Here is a 21,129-nt window from a genome sequence, read left to right as displayed (position 1 = left end):
TAATGCCTTAGTCAAATTTATAGTTTGTAAAGTGATTATTTGTGTGATAGCCTTATTTGAAATGTTTGTGTTTTGCATTTTTCTTAAGAAATGGGGTACATTCTTATTCCTTTTTTCTGTAACCTTTTAAGGCAACTGAACCAAAGCTTTCACCTAGCTGGAATCCAAAAATCATTTATGAACCACATCCACAATTAACAAGAAATTTGCCAGAAGTTACTCCTTCTGACCCTGTACAGATCTGTAAGCTGATCGGTAGAATGGCATTAAGCCTAACATTAAAGCAAAATGAAGTACTTCTTGGAGCTAAGGTTAGTCATGCTTTCCTGGTCTTTAACTAAATGAAGAGTTCTGTAGAATGTTTTTTTCTAGTACATATGAAAAAGGTGTAATAGTCTCAGGGGAACAGAATTGCCATAGTTTTCATGTTGATTCTTTACATTCTAACCTAATAAATATGCGTAAAAAGATAACTTTATGGTAGCCAGATAAGTCAGGGCACATTGAAATCTGTTAAGTGAGAATTCCTGTATGTTAGAGAGAGACTTAATTAAGTGTTCAAAAAACAAGTAGATATGGTAGTGAGTATATAAGTAAAGCTGTGTAATATATTCTCTCCAGTTTTCCCCTTCTCTCCAGTTTTTAAATTGGCTGTTGATCTGTTTTGTATAGTGTATCATATTTTATAGAAAGCATGAAGTTTCTACTGTAGTAGAGAAGGCTTTTTTTTCCCCGTCCAGCAGTTTCTAGTCAATCTTTAGTTGTTCTTGTTATTCAGTTAGGAAGAGTCCTTGAAAAGAAAAATAACATGTGAAATAGAGAAATGCTGCCAATTAAAAAAGTACACACACACATATATATATATATATATATATATATATATGCATATACGCACACACACGCATATATATATACATACACATATACATACACAAAATGGAAGACCTTTATAGTTTTAAGGTCTATTTCAAAAGGTGCTTACTTGAATATCTCACAATTAAAAAGTAAAACTAACTTTATTTTTGTTTACTTTGGAAATTATTAAAGAAAAAATATCAGCAGATTAATGGAATTCTTGATTTTTTTCTGTTATGAGATTGTGTATTTATTTTAAGCTAATAGTCAGTGACATATCTGCATTTATCCTGCCAACCTACAGGTTGGAAGAAACACAAAATTAAATTTCTAGCTGTTTTATAGAGGATGACGATACTGGTGGAATGACTGTATTCTTTCTAGCATAAAAATCTGTTATCCAAATAATTGACTCAAGTCGTATAAAGAAAAATTCCTTGAGTGTTCTTGACATCATTCTTTCCTTTTCTTTTTAGTTGGATATAAATGGACAAATAGATTCTGTACATCTGTTTCTGTCACCAAGGCAGGTTCATCTTCTATTGGACATGGTAGCAGCTATTGCTGGACCAGGTAAGTGAACATTCTGTAAAAGTTAAATATGTATTACAAGAAGCAAAAAAAAAAAAAATTTGCAAGATAAAGAAGTTTTCCTCCAAGATAAAAATTTTTTTTTCCTCAGCTGAAAAAAAATTGTGGTGGTACATTATTATGAGTTTTTATCTGATATTAGTAAAATGCTTTGTATCTGCTGTGATTTAGGACTGTTTTATTTATTGTCTTCAGTTGCAAATTGTGCATCTAGTAATGAAAAAAACCAACAAATAAGGCTTGACACATGACTATATAGTAATACAAGAAATTAGGAACTGGGAGACCAAACAAATTCTGGTTCTTCTAGCTTGTTTCAGAAGAGGAACTTAATTTCTCTGTCCTGTGTTTTAGTGACAGGCACACAAAATATAGAACAGACTGTAATTGAGCTTGTTTGTCTTTGTGAAGAATTTGTGTTTGTGAAGAATTAAGAGCAGTGTTTCAACTACAGCAGTAGGAGTGTTTCGGTTTGTTCCTCTCATCTATTTTATGTAACACTTCTAAGGGTAGATAATCCTTTTGAAAGATCTGTCATATCTTGGGTAGATGCTTAATATTCTTCCAGTACTGATATATGTGTTTTTTTGGACGTGTTCATTGTTTTTGGACAACTGGAGGTGTATTACATACAGCTGTGATACAGATGATGTCATAGAGATGATGTGTGTCATCTTCAAAACTGGAACTTTCGTAATTCCTTAATAAAACCTTTAAGAGGTTGTGGCCTTAGTCCCTAAAGCTGGCTGAGAAAAGAAATGTATGCATATTATATGCCAACACACTGCATATACAGCCTTGAAATACTTCCATCAGATGTGAAGTTAATAAATGCTAGGAGAGACTAATCTGTTCCGAACAAGTAAAACTTTCAACCCAACAAAATGCTCAGATATACTCATCTGATGTATAACAGGCATGTATATAACTACACATGCAAATATATACACCAATGATTCATTTTCAGATTGATTTTTGAATTTTCTTAGGGATACTCTTAAAGAAATTACAGTAGGATTTCTGTCCTTTCTTGAATTCAGAGAGTCTAAGCAGGATAGAATTGTCAAATAAAGATAGGAAGAATCGGCCAATGCAACAGGAGGATGAGTATCGGATTCAGATGGAGTTGAAACGTTATTTAAGGAAAGAGTCTTTGTCTGCAGGAGCATCATCTGAACAAAGCTTCTATGAGACAGACAGTGCCAGAACACCTTCTAGTCGTGGCAAGTATAAAAGATGATACAAAATAGCAAATAACCTGTTGTTAAGATTGTTTAAATTGATTGTTTGTCTTTTAATCTTACCAATTTATGTATTAAAATGACTTTGACCTAAAGTAATGACATGCCATTCTTTGTAAAGTTCAGTAAAAAATTAACTAGTTTAGGTATCAGGCTGGACTTGTTTCAGTATTTCCTTAAAACTTTTCTGTTTATGTTAATGTGCAACCTGCTAAAAACACATACAGCATGACATATTTTTAAATGTGTGGTCGAGGAAGTGGCATCTAGAATAATACTTGTGTTTATATGATTTTATATGAATGCTTTTTTGCTAATTATTTTTAATGTGAAATACTTTGATTTGCCAAAAGGAGAATGCATCAATATATAGAAATTATACCAACTTAAATATGAAAATAAGATATTTCACTGTTTTAATATTAACACTTCTTGTCTTTTGATGTTTATTTAAACCTCTCTCCGTAGACACTACTAGTCTCATGTCAAGAAAATTTAGAACTTCTGTAAATGATGTATTTAGCTTGTTATTCTGTCTAGCAGTTACATTTCTAGACTTAAGAATACATTTCTATTAAAAATAAAGGCTTTTTTTTAAATTAGTAAATAACTCTTTACTATCTGTGGTTCTCTACTAGAGGAAGAAGTTTTCTTCTCAATGGCTGAAATGGATATGTCACACAGTCTAATTTCCTCCCTTCCACCTCTTGGAGATCCTCCAACCATGGATCTAGACTTGTCTTTAACCAGTACATACACAACTACACCAGCAGGATCTCCACTGAGCACTACAGTGGTATAGTATTAACTGCATTTGGAATCTTCTGTCTGAAACTGTTGCATAATTGCTGCATTCTTTACAATGTTAGGAACTGTTTCAACATTCAAGAACAACCAAAATGTTTAGAGCTCGGTATTCCTTTTCTGCTATGGAAATTGTATTGGAATTATTCTCATTTATTTGGCTACTAAGCTAGGAAATGTGTTTTCAAATGCCTTGAAGCTTATATAGGATACTGTATGATTTATTTTCTTTTTAATTACTGCATGTGTACCACCTGGTTTTATTTTAAAATAGACCACACAGGCAATGTTGTATGAAATTGTTGTATTAATTTTTCCTCGAACAGTATAAAAACTATGCTGTTACTATCATCATCTTTCCCAAATCTGTTGTGTACTTAATGTTTTCCTTATTGAAAAGCATGGAAAGTAGTTATGGAGCTAGAAAATACATGCTCATGGGAGTGCAACTTTGGCTTTAAAAACCTGAGGAATTGAAAAACATATCTCAAAATATAGCATACATTTATTGATAAGTTGGGCACTAATTCTTCATGAAATGTCGTGCTATTGATTAGTTACGCATGTTGGATTTTTTTGTTGATTTACCTTATTATGTTTGATGTAATGTCTAACAACTCTTTGCAAATTTAAGGCCATACATATTTTTTATTTTAGCTGCAACCAACTTGGGGTGATTTTCTTGATCGTAACAAACAAGAATTACAGCCTCCGAGAGGTTCCTCGCTAACAGCCAATATGGTTCACCAGCCTTCCTTAAGAAGGACATGTAAGTAACAGCAGATAGATAGTTCTCCCTAGATAATTATGAAAATGAATTGTTATGCAGCTACTTGGTAAAAAGAAATGAAAATCAAAAGTAAGATGATTTTATAAATGTGTTATTGCTGAAAAATTACGTGAACTTAATTTTGTATTTCAGCTATTCCATCCAGATCTGTTTCTGTGGATGAATCCAGACCTGAGCTACTTTTTAGACTGGCAGTTGGAACTTTCTCAGTGTCTGTACTTCATATTGACCCTTTACCCCCACCTGAAAGTTCACTGAACCTTAACCCATTGACACCAATGGCTCGGGATTTCTTTGCCCGAATAGAAAAGATTGAGCCAGTTAAGTTTTCAACAGAAGATTTTCTGTCCTTCCGAGAAGTATTTGCAGAAGCTTGTTCTCATGATCACCTTAGGTATAACTTTGCTTATTAATAAATATAATTAACAAAAATATATTTTAAGTAAATTTGAATAGAGTAAATTTATTTCCATAGGAATTGTGTCACTTAATATTTGAATTGCATTAGACTTCTTTATTAATTTCAAAATAGTCTTGAATTTTGACATCTGTTGTCCAAGACTTCTTTTTTAAAAAAACTTATAAGAAGAAAGGAGAAGCATTAAAATCATCTAGCTTTTTAATAGATGAAATAAATTAGGTACAGTTTCTATGACAAAAGCCTAGAGAGTCGAAAATCATTAAGTAAATTGTATCTGTAGAACTAGCTGTGTTTTCCAGAACTATTGTTATTCCAATATAGTGATTACTGCTTGAAGGAGCTTAGGACTTTACTTAGTGCAAAATATGATATCAGTAGGGATAAAGCCTAAGTGAGAACAAAATAATAAAGTCAGGCAACAGTCTTTTTTTTTCAGAAATTTTTACCATCCCAGTACAGTGTATGGAGTAAACTATTTAAGGGTGTATATACCTTTTCTTACCGTATGTATGTAATTTAGACTTTGAGAGACATTTGACTTCTTCGTTGTCTATCTAAGGATGTTAGTTTTATATGAACTGCACCTCAGGTTAGATGCCTAAAATGTTCTTTACTAATTTCTCTGTGCTGACCATTGTTGATTATGTAACATGAGCTTCATTGTCTTTGTTGCTAAATCTGTTCTAATTAGATATTTTCATATATTTGGAGAAATCATGGTGTTTTAATGATTTTAAAAGGATTGTAGTGACCCTTTCTTTGCATACTTAAGTTTTAACTTTTCATCATTGTTACTGATTTATGCTAATTTTAATAATTATTAATTTTAATAATCCAGGTTTATAGGTACTGGCATCAAAGTGTCTTATGAACAAAGACAAAGGACTGCCTCTCGAAGTTTTAGTACTGACTTATCCATTGGAGATATGGAGTTCCTGGAATGCCTTTTTTCTACTGACTCTCATTCCGTGCAGCCTCACTATACAGAGGTATGTTAAAGATAAAGGGAGTTCCATAAAAAAGAAATGTTAATTGTATAATAACTGAGAATGCTAGATTTTAAAATGGTTGTCATTTAAATGTCTCTTAATATCTTTTAGTTTTTTAAATATGTTACTGTTTTAAGATAAAATGTACTATTTAATTCTGGGCTCAGATAGTGAGCCCAACCTCTGTCATACCTGACAGGAGCAACACCAAGTAGCCAAACTTTGTTAGTTACTTCTTTTAAATATTAAAATAAATTAAAATATTTTAAAATATTTATTTTTTTAAATATTAAAGCTTTTAAATATTAAATATATAATATGGGCATTAGAGTAAATGTTTTCCAAAAACTAAGCAATGGAGTTGAGCAATGCAAAGATTTCTCATGGTGGTGATTATTCTTCTGGCTCTTTTAATGGTCAGAGACATCCAGTAAGGTAGGTGAATGTGTGGATTGAGTAAGCAGCTGTGCAGGGGCACTGTCCAGTGACTTCAGTGTGGGGTTACCTGTCTGTTCTAGGTAAAATGTCATAAATATATTTTCCTGTGGGAACTCTTTCCTTCTTATTTATTAAGCATTTTTAACTATTTTTTTTCTGAAGCTGCTGACATTTCATTCTGAAGAAAGAAATGATTCTCACTCTATGCCATGCCTTCAGCTGCATTATAAACATTTAGATAATAGAGGACCTCAGGTAAGGTCGGATATTAAAATCATCAAGTTTCTGTACAATAACCTTTGTCTAATTTGGTTCATTTGAACAGAAAATTGACTGTAAAACAGAGTTCTGAATTCCTAGTTATTATAATTTGTTTCATTGTGTTGTGTTGAAGATTTTAGTGCTTTTTCTCTTTCTTTTCAGGGTAGCCAAGGGAGACTCAGTTCTGTTCCACAGAAAGCAGAGTTACAAATAAAGTTAAGTCCAGTGTTTTGTGAGCTGGATATTAGTATTGTAGACAGATTAAATTCCTTACTTCAACCCCAGAAACTAGCTACAGTGGAGATGATGGCATCTCATATGTATGCTTCGTACAATAAGCACATAAGTCTGGTAAGTTTAAAGTGAAATTGATTAGTAAACTTGCTGGGTTTTTTTTGCAGGAGGAAGTCAGGGTGACAATAAGCCTGATATTGCTGGTTTTGGTTCATTTGTGGTGGCTGAGGTGTTTTTATTTTTTAGTGTGAGAGGTTTTTTTTTTTTATTTATTTGGTTGACTGGGGTTTGTTTTTTTCCAACTTCTGACACAGAGTAGTAGCCATCTGACACAGTCTCTTTTTGCATTCAGTGATTGTGTGCTTGAAACAGACCGAAAGACAGTAGTAGGTGCTTCACAAACTGCTCAAGTTCTCAGCTTCTTGGAGCTGGGAGAACTGGGTAAAAAAAGAGTACTCTTGACTGACTTCTCATCCCTAATCTGTCCCATCATGCTCTCCATCTGCTGGTATAAAGTGTTGCTAACAATTCCACTTATATCTTGAAATCTTTAGTTGTCACAAGCATCCCAATTGCCTATGCTGTGCATTTCCTGCTTTTGGGATAGGTGATAGAGAGAATGGGAGGCATAAGCATTACATTCTAGTGATCTGGGACCAACAGAAAGAAGTTGAAGCTTATTTGCCTGGGTTTGGGTTGTCACAATAATAGGTATTAAAGACTTTTCTTAAAATACTTGAGGAATGATTAATGCAATTAACTGATTTTCTGCACAGCAACAAAAATCTTCATGTAATTTTATTGCTGCATTGGCTGATTAGAGAAAAATCAGCTTTCAAAACTATTTAAGAGACTATTTAAAAAATATTGTAAGACATCAGTCATTTCTGTAAATATTATTGTCTTGCAAGTTTGATTCCTTTCAATGATTAGGAAAAAGAGGAGGATGTGAAGGACATGAAAGTGGCAGGAGCTGGAAATCCTGCAAGGGACAAATACACATGATAGTAATTCCCACCTTTTCAACAACAGCAATTTTTAAACAAGTATCTCCTAACTGTAGCTGAGTATTGCTTGGTACTCTCACTATCTAATTTAAGAGGATAAAAAAAAGGCAAAAATAGTTGTTTTTTTAAAGACTGCTAATCTTTGCAAAAACTTGACTTCTGAGTAGCATCTTTATGATACCAATAATAGAAAAATATCCTAAGAACAGTAGCAGTTGGTCTTGATGTGCTTTTTCTAGGATATATAAATAATATTCTTAATTTTTGGATATCACATCATCAAAAGCTTTCCCCATAGTAATTTCTAATGCTATTTTCTCTTATTCAAAAGGGTTTTTTATTCACTTTGGTTTGTGTTTTGTTTTTTTGTTGTTTGGTTTATTTAGCATAAAGCATTTACTGAAGTTTTTCTGGATGATTCACATACTCCTGCAAACTGCCGAGTTTCAGTTCAAGTCACTGCCCCAGCACTAAATCTCTCTGTTCGCTTCCCAATACCCGATCTACGGTCAGATCAGGAAAGAGGACCATGGTTTAAGAAATCACTTCAGAAGGAGATTCTTCATCTTGAATTTACAGATATTGAATTTAAAACTGAATTTATAGGAGGGTCAACTCCAGAACAAGTTAAATTAGAGCTTACCTTTAAAGAGCTAACTGGTAAGAATGTTAATATTGTATTCAAAAGTCCTTTCTGATTTTCCTAGGTAGTATGTAGTTGAGAGAAAGGTTCTTTCATATGGAGTAACCCAGGGAGTGTCTTTCCACCTGAATTTTGGTGTAGATATGATATCTCTATTGCAGTTTTGTATTCTGTACTAAATACCAACATAAGTCCCAACAATACTACTAGGAGGAGAGGCTGTGTGTCCAGTTCTGGGCTCTACAGTACTAGAAAGACAAGGAGCTTCTGGAGGGGGTCCAGTGGAGACCACAAAGATAATGAGGGGTCTGGAGCATCTTTCATGTGATGAGAGGCTGCAGGAGCTGGGCCTGTTTGGTCTGGAGAAGACAAGACTGAGAGGGGATCTCATAAATATATAAATATCTCAAAGACAGGTGCCAAGAGGATGGTGCCAGACTCTCTTCAGAGACAGGACAAGGGGCAATGGCCATAAAGTGAAACACAAGAAGTTTCACATTAGCATGAGAAAGAACTTCTGTATGTTGAGTGTGGCTGAGCACTGGAACAGGTGCCCAGGGGGGTCGTGGAGTCTCCCTGTCTGGAGACATTCAGAACCCACCTGGACATATTCCTGTGTAACCTGCTCCAGGTGACCCTGCCTTGGCAGAGGGGTTGGACTAGACCATCTCCAGAGGTCATTTTCAACTCTAAAAAGCTGTGATGCTGAGATTGATTCCCTAAATAACTATCATTGAAAAACTTCAATACTTTCATGCCTCTAATATCTTTCAAAGTAATAAATCTATGAGACTGGTTTATATTTGCAATCTTCTCTGCTGTCTCATTTTGTGTAATTAAGGCTATGACAAAATATAGTGATGCTATAAATGTAAATGCAGATATGTATACATTAGAAGAATGTGATTTTCTAACTACTGCTAGCTAGAAAGTGCTGTGAAATATTTTTTGTTTCTAAAAGTTGATAATATTAATATTTTGGAAGAAGAGATGACAAAATTCGCCTAAGTAGCTTAGTAAGTAGCATTGACTAGTTAGTCTTGTTAGACTTCAACCTGAGGTGTGGCTAACCTGAAGTTAGCAGTGGTCATTCCTCTGTTAATTTCTAAAAAATCTCTTTCTATTCAGGTTCATTCGAAGAAGATAATGCAGAAACACCAGTAAAATTTTTTCAGGTGTCAGGTGGCATGGATGGAGATATAGCATCATCATCAGACAATTTTGACTGGCCTCGGTAAAACAAATTTTCATGTTTTTAATGTGGACTGATTCAATTTTTATAAAGCACTGTTGTTTTTCTGATTTTAATTCAGAATCCTTGTGTGGTAAATGACTGAAAATAATTTGCAAAGAAAGAGCATGTAACTATTGAAAAGGCCCCAAGAATTTATAAAAAACCCCCTGGAACTTCTACACTTACACTCATGCACTGTGGTTTTTAATATATAATGGCTTCTGCATGGACTTGAGTAAATTTCAGTGAAAGTTAGGTAAATGATTAGAGACTTGTGACTTTTTCCCATTTTTTTTTTTACTATACCTTTTTTCCTGCATTCATGACTGAATACCAAACAACCCATCCTAGCTGAATTTTGTTTCATGATAAGATAAGCCATAAGAATAGTAAGAATAATTAAATTGTGACTGAATTATTGCAGCTTATATTACATGCAAGGCAGTACAGTACTTCAGAATTACTGAAGAGAAGGACCTGTCAGCTGAAGCATGTAATAAGATGTTTAAAGAGGAAATTTTAGATTTGCCAAAGAATTTGCCGTGTACATTTTCTGCCCAAAAATTCAGTGTCTTTCTGCCAGCAAGTTTATATGGGCATTTTTTCTTTTATAATGGCACAAATGAATTTTTCTATAACAGTGTTTAAATGTAAGAAGCTATACCTTGCAGTAGAGGCAGTTAATATCTGTTAATGGTCTTAGTGAAACAAGCTTTATTTTGGGAGTGTCCTGGGTTTTTCTTAGGTCACCTATATGGTCACCTAATAGAGCTGGAAAAAGCAGAATTTAACATTTTCTTTCAGCTGATGGAACCTTTTCCATGTCCCTTTGTGTGTGTAAGTTAGTTTCTTCTTAGCAATATTGCTTTGGGTAATAAAATGTTATTATCTAATAAAAAAGTCCCTGAACTTTTGAGTTATTTAGTCTGTGTATTTAATGGCAAGCCAGTAGAACTAGTGGACATGTGACAGAACATAAATATAAACATTATAAGCAACTCTAATGACTTATTCTGCATGACTTCTCCAATGTCAGGATTGTATTGAAAATAAACCCTCTGGCTGTGCACTCTATTCTGGAAAGGATAGCAGCTGAGGAGGAAGAAGGTGATAATAACTTTCAAGAGGAAGAAGAAGGAGGGTCTCATTCTTTGAAGGATGTTTGTGATATTAGAAGGCCAGAGCCTTCTCCATTTTCTTCTCGTAGGGTCATGTTTGAAAATGAAGAGGTACTGTAAAATTTTGTCATTGCTTTGTGCTTGTGATAGGAAAAATGAATACCTTCTCATGACTGTATATATAACTTTTGGCTTCCACTTCTGGTTTTGTTTTGGGGTGGTTTTTTGTTGTTGTTGTTGTTGTTTTGGTTTTTTTTGGTTTTTTTGGGGGGTTTTTTTGTTTTAACTTAAGAATTTTTTATTTCAGATGGTGATGCCAGGAGATGTAGTTGAAATGACTGAATTTCAGGATAAAACAATTAGCAATTCTCATTATGTACTGGAACTCATGTTACCAAACATTCACTTAACATTACCAAACAAAAGCTTTTATGAAAAACTTTATAACAGGCAAGTATTATTGTTTTGCTTGGTTATCATGACTTGTACTCTCAGTTCTGTGTCACTTTTGACAAAAGCAATTGTCTGAGCAGGTATAGCAGGAACTCATTTGTATAGTTTATTTAAAAACACAAAGTGCTATATAAATATTTTTCCAAGTTAATATGACACCATTGTGTTATGTATCTGATTGCTGCCATGGCAGCTGTCTGCTAAAAAGTTTTTGGCAGATTTTATGAGCAAAGGGTGGAGCTAAATGGTCTTTGGCTCTCAGCGAATACTTTGTTCAGATCTGTGTAATGTTTCATTTTGCTCTAATCTTTGGTTTCTTCTTTAAACAGATTATTATACTTCAAAAACTTGCACTCAATTTTATTCTTTCCATCTAAAAATCTAGAGCTTGCAAGGCAGTCAGGAAAAAAACAACCCTAATCCACGTTTGTAAGGCTCACAAAGGTTTATAAAAATGTAGAGAAAACGAGCCAAATTTACAGATGGGTGTTCACCATTTATTTTTTAGTTTGCTGACTGAAAAACAGCGAAATACTACTAGATTGTTACTGTGCTATGCGATATGCAAGAGATATTCTGTGTTGAATTCTGATCGATTTTAGTCTTTGATAGGTGTTACTTTACTGTGAGTATTTTCACTTCCAAAGTGACAAAGCAGAACCTTCTGTTGGATATTCAATTGGAATACTTCTGTACTGAATATCACGTATATCCTTACCCTGACAGACACACTCACTTTAAATCAAAAGAATGAATGATTCCTTCAACTTAATTGAAAATTGATGTGATCAAAATAGGGATTTCTCAACTCCCCCTCCAACCTACTGAGCTAATAGATACCTACTTATAGAGGCTTTTGTGTCACTATCACATACCAGACTTTGATATCTGCGTACCATAATTAGAGAATAAAAGTTACTTCCATTTTTATTGCTTTTACTCATGAATATATTATTGTTTCTTGTGCTCGTGAACTTTATTTTCTCTATTTTATTTATGGAATCTGGAATCTGTTATTTAAAGTCTGCAAAGGATTTATGCTTGGCTGACTTAATATAAAATGGGACTATAGTAATTTATTTTGTGTAATGATAATGTATTTCTTCCTAGGATCAGCAATGATTTATTATTGTGGGAACCCACAGCTCCATCTCCTGTAGAAACATTTGAAAACCTTTCTTATGGTGTTGGACTATCCGTGGCCAGCCAGCTCATCAACACTTTCAGTAAAGACAGCTTTAGTCAATTTAAATCTGCAGTTCATTATGGTAATACACTTAATAAATCATCTATAACTATAGTGCTTTAGAAGCATAATTGGCTGAAGTGATTAAGGTGGAAGGATTAAGTGGGAAGATTTTGTAAACTTACAGGAAAACATAAACCAAGAAAAAAAAAAGGTATATTACTGTTTAATTGGGTAAAATATGTGTGCAATTTAATTGCATTACCAATGGAGAAGCAGCGAGTTATTGACATATTGTGTGTACTAGCTGGAGAATGAGTTGTTGTTCTTCATTTTATCTACTAGATGATGAAAGTGGATCTGAGGAAGAAACACTCCAGTATTATTCCACTGTGGATCCAAACTATCGTTCACGCAGAAGGAAAAAGCTTGACTCACAGAATAAGAACTCACAAAGCTTTCTGTCTGTTCTGCTAAATGTGACACATGGATTAGTGTCAATATTTACAGATGTAAAGGTGAGGCACTGGGGCTGGAATAAGTTTTTTGTTGTTTTGACCATGGATCCCCTTCATGCTGTATGTACTTATCTGGAAAGAAGGAGGCAGTGTTTTTTATAGTTGTTCTGTAATCTTTATACTACTATATAACTAGGCAGTAAAGCAGCACAGTATTTTGCAAATTCTGTTTACTTTGCTTCACGTGAGAATAACTGAAATGCAAGAAGGGAAACATGTATTGATATCAAGTGTTGTGTTAGTTTAAAATGCCTAAATGCAGCAAACTGAGCAAACAATAATTTTATCATTTCTTCCTTCAGCAGGATGATGGAAATACAGTGGAAGGAAAATATGGCGAATTTTGGTTTGAGTTCAACAGCGGTTCCCTTTTCAGTGTGACTAAATATGAAGGCTTTGAGGACAGACACTATGTTTGTCTCCATTCTAGCAGCCTCAATTTATATCATCAAGGTAGGGGTGGGATTGAGGTGGCTTTGGGACTAAATTTGAAATTAACTAAGCTTGAAGCTTTTTGAGGAAAAAGGCTGTATTTTTTTCTCTTTTCTCTCAGACTGTTATTTGGCACAAAGAATATAATTTATAGCTAATGTTTCTAAATGCTGCAGTAATGCAACCTCATTATAGCTGAATCCAGTTACAGTTTAGCTCCAACTTTCCTGACAACTGCTGGTGTTTAGAGGTATTGTGATCCTCTGGCAAATTAGCCATACAGCCTATTCTTTACCATGAAAATACACTCTTCCTCCATGTTATTGGTTGTTTAATTGAAAAAGCTACTGTGGCTGCTGTATTTTTCCTGAGTAGTTGTAGTCCGGAGGTGAAGAATTTTGACAGTGTAGTTTGTGTTTGTCTGGTAACCCCCGTGTAGTTAAACCTTTTAAGGTTTCTCCCTCAGATGCCTCTGAATCAGTGGTACTCATGTTTCAGTGCGAGGCTTAGCTATTGTGTATTTAGATGTTAGCCTGGAACTATCTCATGAAATGGAGATACATGTTCCTCCATGTAACCTCTAGGAGATTTCTGTCCTTTACTTCAACTTTGCTATTTTGTTGGGCAAATAAAAAACTCACTCCCTAATAGCCACATTGAAGATTGTAGCTTTTTACTATACTGTGGTTTTAAATATTGGATCACCCATAACCTTCCCTTCACAGTTCTTGGTTGTGCATGACTAACTTTGGTAATTAAAATAACTTTTTAGGCATTAAGCATAAAAAGGATTTTCCTTAACACTTCATCAGTAACAGCTTTTGGTAATTCACTCCAAAATCTCTTTGCAGGTTTGGTAGATGGGGTCGTCCCTTCCTCTGAAGTACGACTGCCCAGCACAATACGTCCCCATTGGTTAGAGCCTACTATTTGTTTTTCTGAAGAAGATGGTCTTAGTAGGACTACTTCAGATGGTGTAGGAGTGGATAGCCCAAGTATGCTGACTGTTGCAGTTAAAATCCAATCGGATAAAATAGAGAGCAATACAAAGGTTTGTGTTAATTGTACTTTTTAAAGTTGAATTATATCAGTTTATATAGAAGCATCTAGACATGGAGTTAGAAGGGTTATAGATGAAGAAGCCATATAGTTCTAAGACATTAATTTTCAAACTATAATTTTGTTAGGATCATTTGGGTGGATTTCAAAATTTAAGCAGCAGCTTAATTTACTAATTCTTCCAATGCTTTGCTATCATGCTGTTTCTTTATTGAATGCATTTTTTGAACAGTTGACTTTTTTGTTAGTTTTTATTGAGTTTCTCTGGTTTCAAAACAGGCAAGAACAAATATAGAGTTACACTGCAGTTAACTAGCAGTGTCATCTAGGAGGCAGCCTTTGCTTACCTATTTGGAATTTGACTGGTAAATGACAGTAGCGTTCATTAATGTGGCTGAGAGATGACCTCTTAGCTGGCATAGTGGTGACAAACAGGTTGATTGAGTTATCTAAAGAAGGGTTCTGCAGCCTTCCTACTACCACCTAAAACTGCCGTTTTTACACTACCCTGCTGCAAAAAGTATGATACTGTATTATACAGGGTTTCTGTATTGGGAAGCAGGGTTTCTCTAGACACCAGGAGATTTTTGGGAGCAGGATGACACTGTTTCACAATCTAGGTGTGAAATAGTTACATGTGTTTCATGTAAGCCAAGTCAAGCAACTTTGTTATGCAGGAATTTCTGGTTGCTGTTGGACTACGAGGAGCCACCCTTCAGCACCGAGTGCTGCCTTCAGGTTTAAGCTGGCATGAACAGGTCAGGTTGCTACAGTTTTCTTGACTACATCTTCAATTACAGTCTCATTATCTTAACTATCAAACTAAATCTTGATTGAAAATCTTGATGTTAGGCTGTGCCATGTTATCATACTCTACTCTTGAAAGTGTTATTCTTTCTTTCCTGTTTCTCTTTGAGACCATTGACAGATGATAATCCTACTTTGAAATAATTTTTGTCTATTCACTTGGTACTGTTCCTCTCATCATCCTACCTTTCTGCCCATAACATGTCACGGAGACTCTTGATGGAGTTTACTTCATTCTGTTGCAGTTTGAATTTCGGGTTTTGTTTAAAATTCAGATGAAAAATCTCAGTAGTGCAATACTATTCAAGTACATAAATAATCCTTACGTTAAAAATACCCTCAAAACAAGCAAACGTGTTATTTGTAGTACTGAAAGCATTTCTGTATTTTTCCCTTTTGCTCACTTTCTCCCTCAAGTGTCATTTTCCAGTTGTACATTTCCTGTTTTGTGTTGCTGGAATAGCAGTACTGGAGGACTTTGGGGAGGCAGTGAGCAGCAGTTTACACAAACGCTTCTGAGTGAGAAGGGTTGTAGTCATAGGTGTGGATGCAGAGGTAGAGCACAGCTGACAGGCCTGGAGCCCCTTGATCTGTGTTTGTGCACGAAGCAAGACATGCCATTAGCACATGAGCAGTGTTGTTGCATGTACCTGCCCCATACTGGATTACAGATAGTAACCCTTGACACTCAAGCTTCTCCTGTGTATCCTCCAGTCTGTATAATATGCTGATTTTTACATGCATTGTTACTGTATAGCTGTGTGGAGGTGAACTTGGGGCTTCGGACTCTGCTGTGCCGTTACTTTCTCCTCAACATAATATTCCCATGGGTTTGTGTAGCCTGCTTTACACCATGTTGCTTCCTTGCTCTATGAAATTTTTCTCAAGTAACATCCCAAGTGCATCACAGGCAATCTTTTTTTAGAGGGGACGGCATCAAATAAAAAAAATTGTCCAAAAGGGTAGTTAGATGAAAAAATTAAGACTAGCAGTGATGGTATGCCCCAGGCTTGGAATATTTTGAGAACTTTGATAGTGTAACATATTGGAGAGACAACTATGACAGATCTTGCAGAGGAGGATAGCAGCTAGTTTTGTACATGAAAAAAGCTGTTTATATGGTGAATGTGCACATGATTCTGAGCGTATTTCCTACACCTACCCCTCAAGACAGACTTGAAAATAACTATATGTGGACTGTTACTAGAAAAGATAACTTTTCAGAGAGACAGCAAAGCAAATGCAAACACTGTAATAACAGCTACAAAGAGGAATGAATAAGACTGTATTTGGGCAGTATTTTAAAAACTCATTGTGAAGCTTTGTTACAAGGAGCCATTTGAGTGTATGTGGATTGGTCTTTTCCATACCTTTGAAGCTGCAGTTTTTCTGGGTTTTTTTGGTGGTGTTTGCATTTCACGCTTCTCTCTATAAAGATATTGAGTAAGCATCTTTAAGTATCTGAAGCTGTTCACACCTTTTCCTTCTACTAATCTAACATCTTATTGTCATACCAGTTACAGATTTTCTCTTTTGTGATGCATAATTTTTTTGTTAATTGAAGTATATATAGATACTGAAGTATTAATATGTTTATGATTTTTAGATTTTATATTTTTTGAATATTTCTGATGAGCCTGTTCTGGGATATAATCCTCCAGCTACAATTACAACTTTTCATGTACATCTGTGGAGTTGTGCTCTTGATTACAGGTAAGTGAAATGCACGTGTGTCACTTGGCACTGCAGCAATGTACTTACACTTCAGGAGTGTTTGAGTTTGCATACTATAAATAATATTTATTTAGGTACTTTTGGAAAACAGAGTTTTTAACAGAGATCCCTTAACTGGAAGGAATTTAAAGTAGGATATGACTTGCCTACGTCTGGAAAGATGGAGTTAGGTAATCTATAAGGCTTTGAGTGAGCTTCCAAATAGGTACAGAACACTAATTTGTTTTTTCTGTTTGTTACTAGGCCCTTGTTTTTGCCAGTCAGATCTCTACTTACTGTTGAAACTTTCAGCATTTCCAGCAGTGTTGCAGTAGATAAATCCTCTTCTACTCTCAGGTATGATTTAAAAGATTGTGAATCATGTAAGCTCCTGTAAAACTTGTAATGCCCATCTGCTTTTTTGACCTCAGAAGCATTCATGTTGTGTGAATGATCACACTGGTTTCCATATTTTGACATACACTTTGCTCACATGTAATCATTCTGTTTTATCAGAATAAATAATTTTGTTTATTTATACTTTTTAGTTGGATTGCTTCCTTTAAAAACAAGCATTTCTTCATTTTTAATAAGATTGGAATGTCCTGAAATAAAGTTATGTCTATTTGATGAACTAGTAAGACCTTAAGATTTCTTTTAATTTGTTACTTGGAGACAAAGTATTAATTAATTTAGTATTTAATGACTAATGAAAATATCTGGAACTTCTAATAATTTTCTTGCAACTTCAGTTGAATATTCATTCTGTTTTAACCTATTCTGTTTGAAATATCTACTAAGTTGATTGTTTTTATTGATAAAACCTTTTAAGCTACCTTTGAAACAAATGTTAAGTTTATTAAGAGAAAAAGATAAAAATAAAAATGTGTTAAGGATTAAGGCATTATTTCCTATTCTAGGAAGGATCAAATATATGAATTTAAATGTAAGAAATATATAATTAGCAATGGGGAAAATATTTTACAGTGGCTAATTGTCAATAGATTTGGAAATTATAAAAGGTTAAAGTGAAGAGTTTGGATTTAAGGTATGCTAGATATATTTGTGTTTAAAAATATCTTTTTATATACTAATTTCTTTTGACTTACTAATTGTACTGCATTTCTAGCATTTTCATTTCATCTTGTTTTTGTCTCAGGATAATTTTAGATGAAGCTGCTTTGCATTTGTCTGACAAGTGCAACACTGTCATGGTGAACCTCCATAGAGGTAAGGATGCTTCAGATGTGACTAATCAACTGCAGAGCCTAAAGAAACAAAATTACAGGCATATACACCATATATAAATGTTATTGAAGAGGACTTAGCAAATATGGAGCAACAAGTTGAGTATGGGAGAATAGTGCAATGTTGATAAAAATCTGAGTGCTCTGGTTTAGATTTGTGGATCCAAAAGAATGTCAGAGAAAAGCATCTTGCAATTCCTCTAGTATCTTGTTACAGTTTAAATAATGGGTATTTGAAAAAGCATATACTTAAAAATCTGTAGTTTCACAGAAAGAAATTTTCTTAGAAAAGATCTCATGAGATATATATTCTACATAGTTGAACTTGAAAGGTCCTATATGGCACAGATTTGTAGGTTCTAAAAAGAATCATACCAGCTGGGTTGCTCTCATTGAAAGAATAAGAACCTTTAAGGACTGAGGAACTTGAATCAATATTTAACAAATCAGTTGGAGAAATAACGAGACTTTGTGCCCACAAATGTGTATTTAGCTTAAATAAGAGATCTCTAGCAGGGACACAGTAAAGGTATGCCTGTTTTGTTTAAGTAACAAAAGAGGACAAATAAGTTATTAATGTCACTGAAAGATTAGTATAATATGAACATGTGTTTTCTCTCACTTTAGCTAAAAAAAACCTGATAGAATGTTTAGTCATTCAGCTTCTGTGTGCCTTGGTTTCTTTAACTCACACAGATGGAATGAAGACAAATACCTTAAAAGATTACAGTGCACACAGATGGTGGTAGTGGGAGTGATACATTGGACTGAAAAGATTCAAGTTCTTGATCTGAGTAGCTGAAACTTGAACTCTGAAAATAATCCTCATAAAAGAAGGAAATGCAGAGATATAAAAGGTTTTGATTCCTGTACAGCTCATGCTGGTTTTAATGATTTCATAGCTACAGGTATATAGGGTTTTGTTATATCCTTAGTAATTTCTAAAATTATTGTATTTCAGATTATGTTCGTGTTATGGATATGGGACTGCTGGAACTAACCATTACAGCAGTAAAATCTGATTCTGAGGGAGAGAGAGTAAGTATTTAATCACAAACAAAATAAAATGTAAAATCTTCATGAGAGATTGTGATTTGAATATTACTTTATTATACTTACAAGTAAACTGAAAAACCTTCTTTGATTTTATTTTTTAACTCCTTTTTTGACTAGTTAAGTAAAATAATTTAAAAACAACTGTGTATATGACATCTTTATGGAACTTCAGGATAATTTGAAGTCTATTCTTGTTTTTTCATTGTTGCTATCTAGACTAAACCACGTTTTGAGCTGCACTGTTCCAGTGATGTAATCCATATTCGTACCTGCTCTGATTCGTGTGCTGCACTAATGAATCTCATACAGTATATTGCAAGTTATGGTGATTTACATCCACCTGCTAAGACAGAAGTTAAACATGGAGTTAGCAAGCCAAAAATGAAGGTATAGAATTGCAAAATGATAGCAATTTAACTTTGTGCTTCTTGGTAATATATTTTAATTTTAATCCCCATTCTGTTTACAAATAATATGATATTTTCTACAAAAAATTTAACAAATTATATCTAATTAAAAATATATTTCAGAGTTAAAATAATATTTTTTTCTGCTTTGGTCACTAAATATTTTAAAACATTATTCTGTTTGCCTCTTGCACTTTATTCTTATCTAAAGAAGAAAATTCCAGGACACATATGAGCTATCCAGGTACTCTGCTGATCTAAATACCATGACCCATAATGTTCTAACCTACTTTATGAATTATCCAGCTTAGATCATTTGACTATTTAACAAGTTAAGATGTTTTTTTTCACAGTTTAAGAGCTGTGAATCAAGCTGTTCTAGCAAAATCTTTTTTGGCATTTGTTGTTTTTGAGATGTAATTATGTATAGTTCCTCTCTAACAGGTAGAGACCTTTAGCCAACCATCTTCCCACGGACCAGGCCTTGCTGAATCAGAGCAGCAGATTTTACGGGATTTGATGAGTGATGCAATGGAAGAAATTGAGACTCAACAGACTGCTTCTGCCATGAAGCAAGAGTCTAATGGTAATAATCCTCTGAAGGTCTAACTACATATAAAGTACAACTTTTTGGGGAAGAAAGTGGGATTGGAAGTTTGTGTATGTAGAGGTGCTGCAATAAGAATGGGAGCAGGTACTTAGGATGTCTGAAGTCTTCAAACTGTGGAACAGATTCTTGCTTTTAATACTAGTAATGCAGAAGTACTTTGAGATTCTAGTCGAAGACAGACACATTTTCTGAGGTACTGAAAGCAGCATGGAAGAAATCTGTCTCTGGGACTCTGTCAAGACTCCAAATTCTGTAGGAGTGAGTATAAGTTAGTGTAGAGGAATCAAAGACCTCTCTTCTGTATATGAGGGAGGTCCAGGAAGATGTTACATTTCTTGGTCAGAGGAAGAACTTCCATAAAGAACTTTTTCAGTTAGTAGATGGAACAAGATAGTTGATTTTATCGCAGGATTATGGCTTCTGTATCATGGCTAGAATGTAATTCAGTTTCAGATTTTATAAGGATTTTGTACTGCAAGTAGATTTCTATTCCATTACTATTTCTGTGATGTCTGGTCTTCTTTTCTGTGGTGGAAAGTAAGCAGTCACTGTAGTACTGAAAGTTTTTGATGCTGTGGTCTTAACTACCAGAATGAGAAGCTTGAGAATTGTTTATTATTTATAGTTGGAATTGATTCAAGATATAATAAGCAAATTTCCTTGATATAATTGAAGTAACAATCATTAGTTTACCTTTACCTAATTTTCATATTTTGTAAGGATTTTTACACTGAAACCTGCTTTTTCTCCATCCTCTTTCAACTCCCAGGACTTTTGGATGACAGATCTCAAACTCAGGAGCCATCTTGCTCAGATCTCTTCCTGTTTCCAGATGAAAGTGGAAATGTCTCACAAGAACCAAGTCCTACTTACGCCTCGTTTACTCATCACCTGATAAGTGAGGCCGTGGGAGATGTTCCAGCAGAAAGTGACGATTTCTGCATTCTTTTTGCTCCTAAAGTTGCTGTTGCTGTAAGATCCTTTGAAAATTACTAAAACAAAATCCATATATAAA

At 34.3% G+C, this 21,129-nt stretch overlaps 1 protein-coding gene across 4 annotated transcripts in view; it reads left to right on the top strand.

Annotated features, from left to right (window-relative positions):
* Window positions 1-21,129, top strand: part of ATG2B (autophagy related 2B) — a 45,828-nt gene that overhangs the window by 8,227 nt on the left and 16,472 nt on the right. For 3 of the 4 annotated variants that reach the window (XR_001331296.2, XM_014249794.2, XM_005520152.3), the window contains exons 6-30: window positions 132-311; window positions 1,332-1,428; window positions 2,487-2,669; window positions 3,326-3,483; window positions 4,149-4,260; window positions 4,414-4,675; window positions 5,541-5,691; window positions 6,292-6,384; window positions 6,553-6,741; window positions 8,018-8,291; window positions 9,403-9,508; window positions 10,545-10,737; window positions 10,934-11,076; window positions 12,190-12,347; window positions 12,611-12,783; window positions 13,086-13,236; window positions 14,067-14,266; window positions 14,952-15,032; window positions 16,688-16,794; window positions 17,059-17,151; window positions 17,954-18,024; window positions 19,003-19,079; window positions 19,314-19,484; window positions 19,949-20,090; window positions 20,884-21,086. Coding sequence is in view for 3 of the 4 variants with exons in the window: in XM_014249794.2 (XP_014105269.2) it covers window positions 132-311; window positions 1,332-1,428; window positions 2,487-2,669; window positions 3,326-3,483; window positions 4,149-4,260; window positions 4,414-4,675; window positions 5,541-5,691; window positions 6,292-6,384; window positions 6,553-6,741; window positions 8,018-8,291; window positions 9,403-9,508; window positions 10,545-10,737; window positions 10,934-11,076; window positions 12,190-12,347; window positions 12,611-12,783; window positions 13,086-13,236; window positions 14,067-14,266; window positions 14,952-15,032; window positions 16,688-16,794; window positions 17,059-17,151; window positions 17,954-18,024; window positions 19,003-19,079; window positions 19,314-19,484; window positions 19,949-20,090; window positions 20,884-21,086 (3,768 nt within the window). In the remaining variant the exon portion in view is untranslated. The remainder of the gene's footprint in view (window positions 1-131; window positions 312-1,331; window positions 1,429-2,486; window positions 2,670-3,325; window positions 3,484-4,148; window positions 4,261-4,413; window positions 4,676-5,540; window positions 5,692-6,291; window positions 6,385-6,552; window positions 6,742-8,017; window positions 8,292-9,402; window positions 9,509-10,544; window positions 10,738-10,933; window positions 11,077-12,189; window positions 12,348-12,610; window positions 12,784-13,085; window positions 13,237-14,066; window positions 14,267-14,951; window positions 15,033-16,687; window positions 16,795-17,058; window positions 17,152-17,953; window positions 18,025-19,002; window positions 19,080-19,313; window positions 19,485-19,948; window positions 20,091-20,883; window positions 21,087-21,129) is intronic. The other variant, XM_088058450.1, reaches the window with a different exon arrangement.

The sequence above is a fragment of the Pseudopodoces humilis genome, chromosome 7 (genome assembly GCF_049639895.1).
Source record: "Pseudopodoces humilis isolate 2021_Gansu_Grassland_sample_001 chromosome 7, ASM4963989v1, whole genome shotgun sequence".
In the NCBI taxonomy this organism is placed as follows: Eukaryota; Metazoa; Chordata; class Aves; order Passeriformes; family Paridae; genus Pseudopodoces; species Pseudopodoces humilis.
Note: the sequence above shows the minus strand (reverse complement) of the source record. Positions and strands in the feature narration are given on the sequence as shown.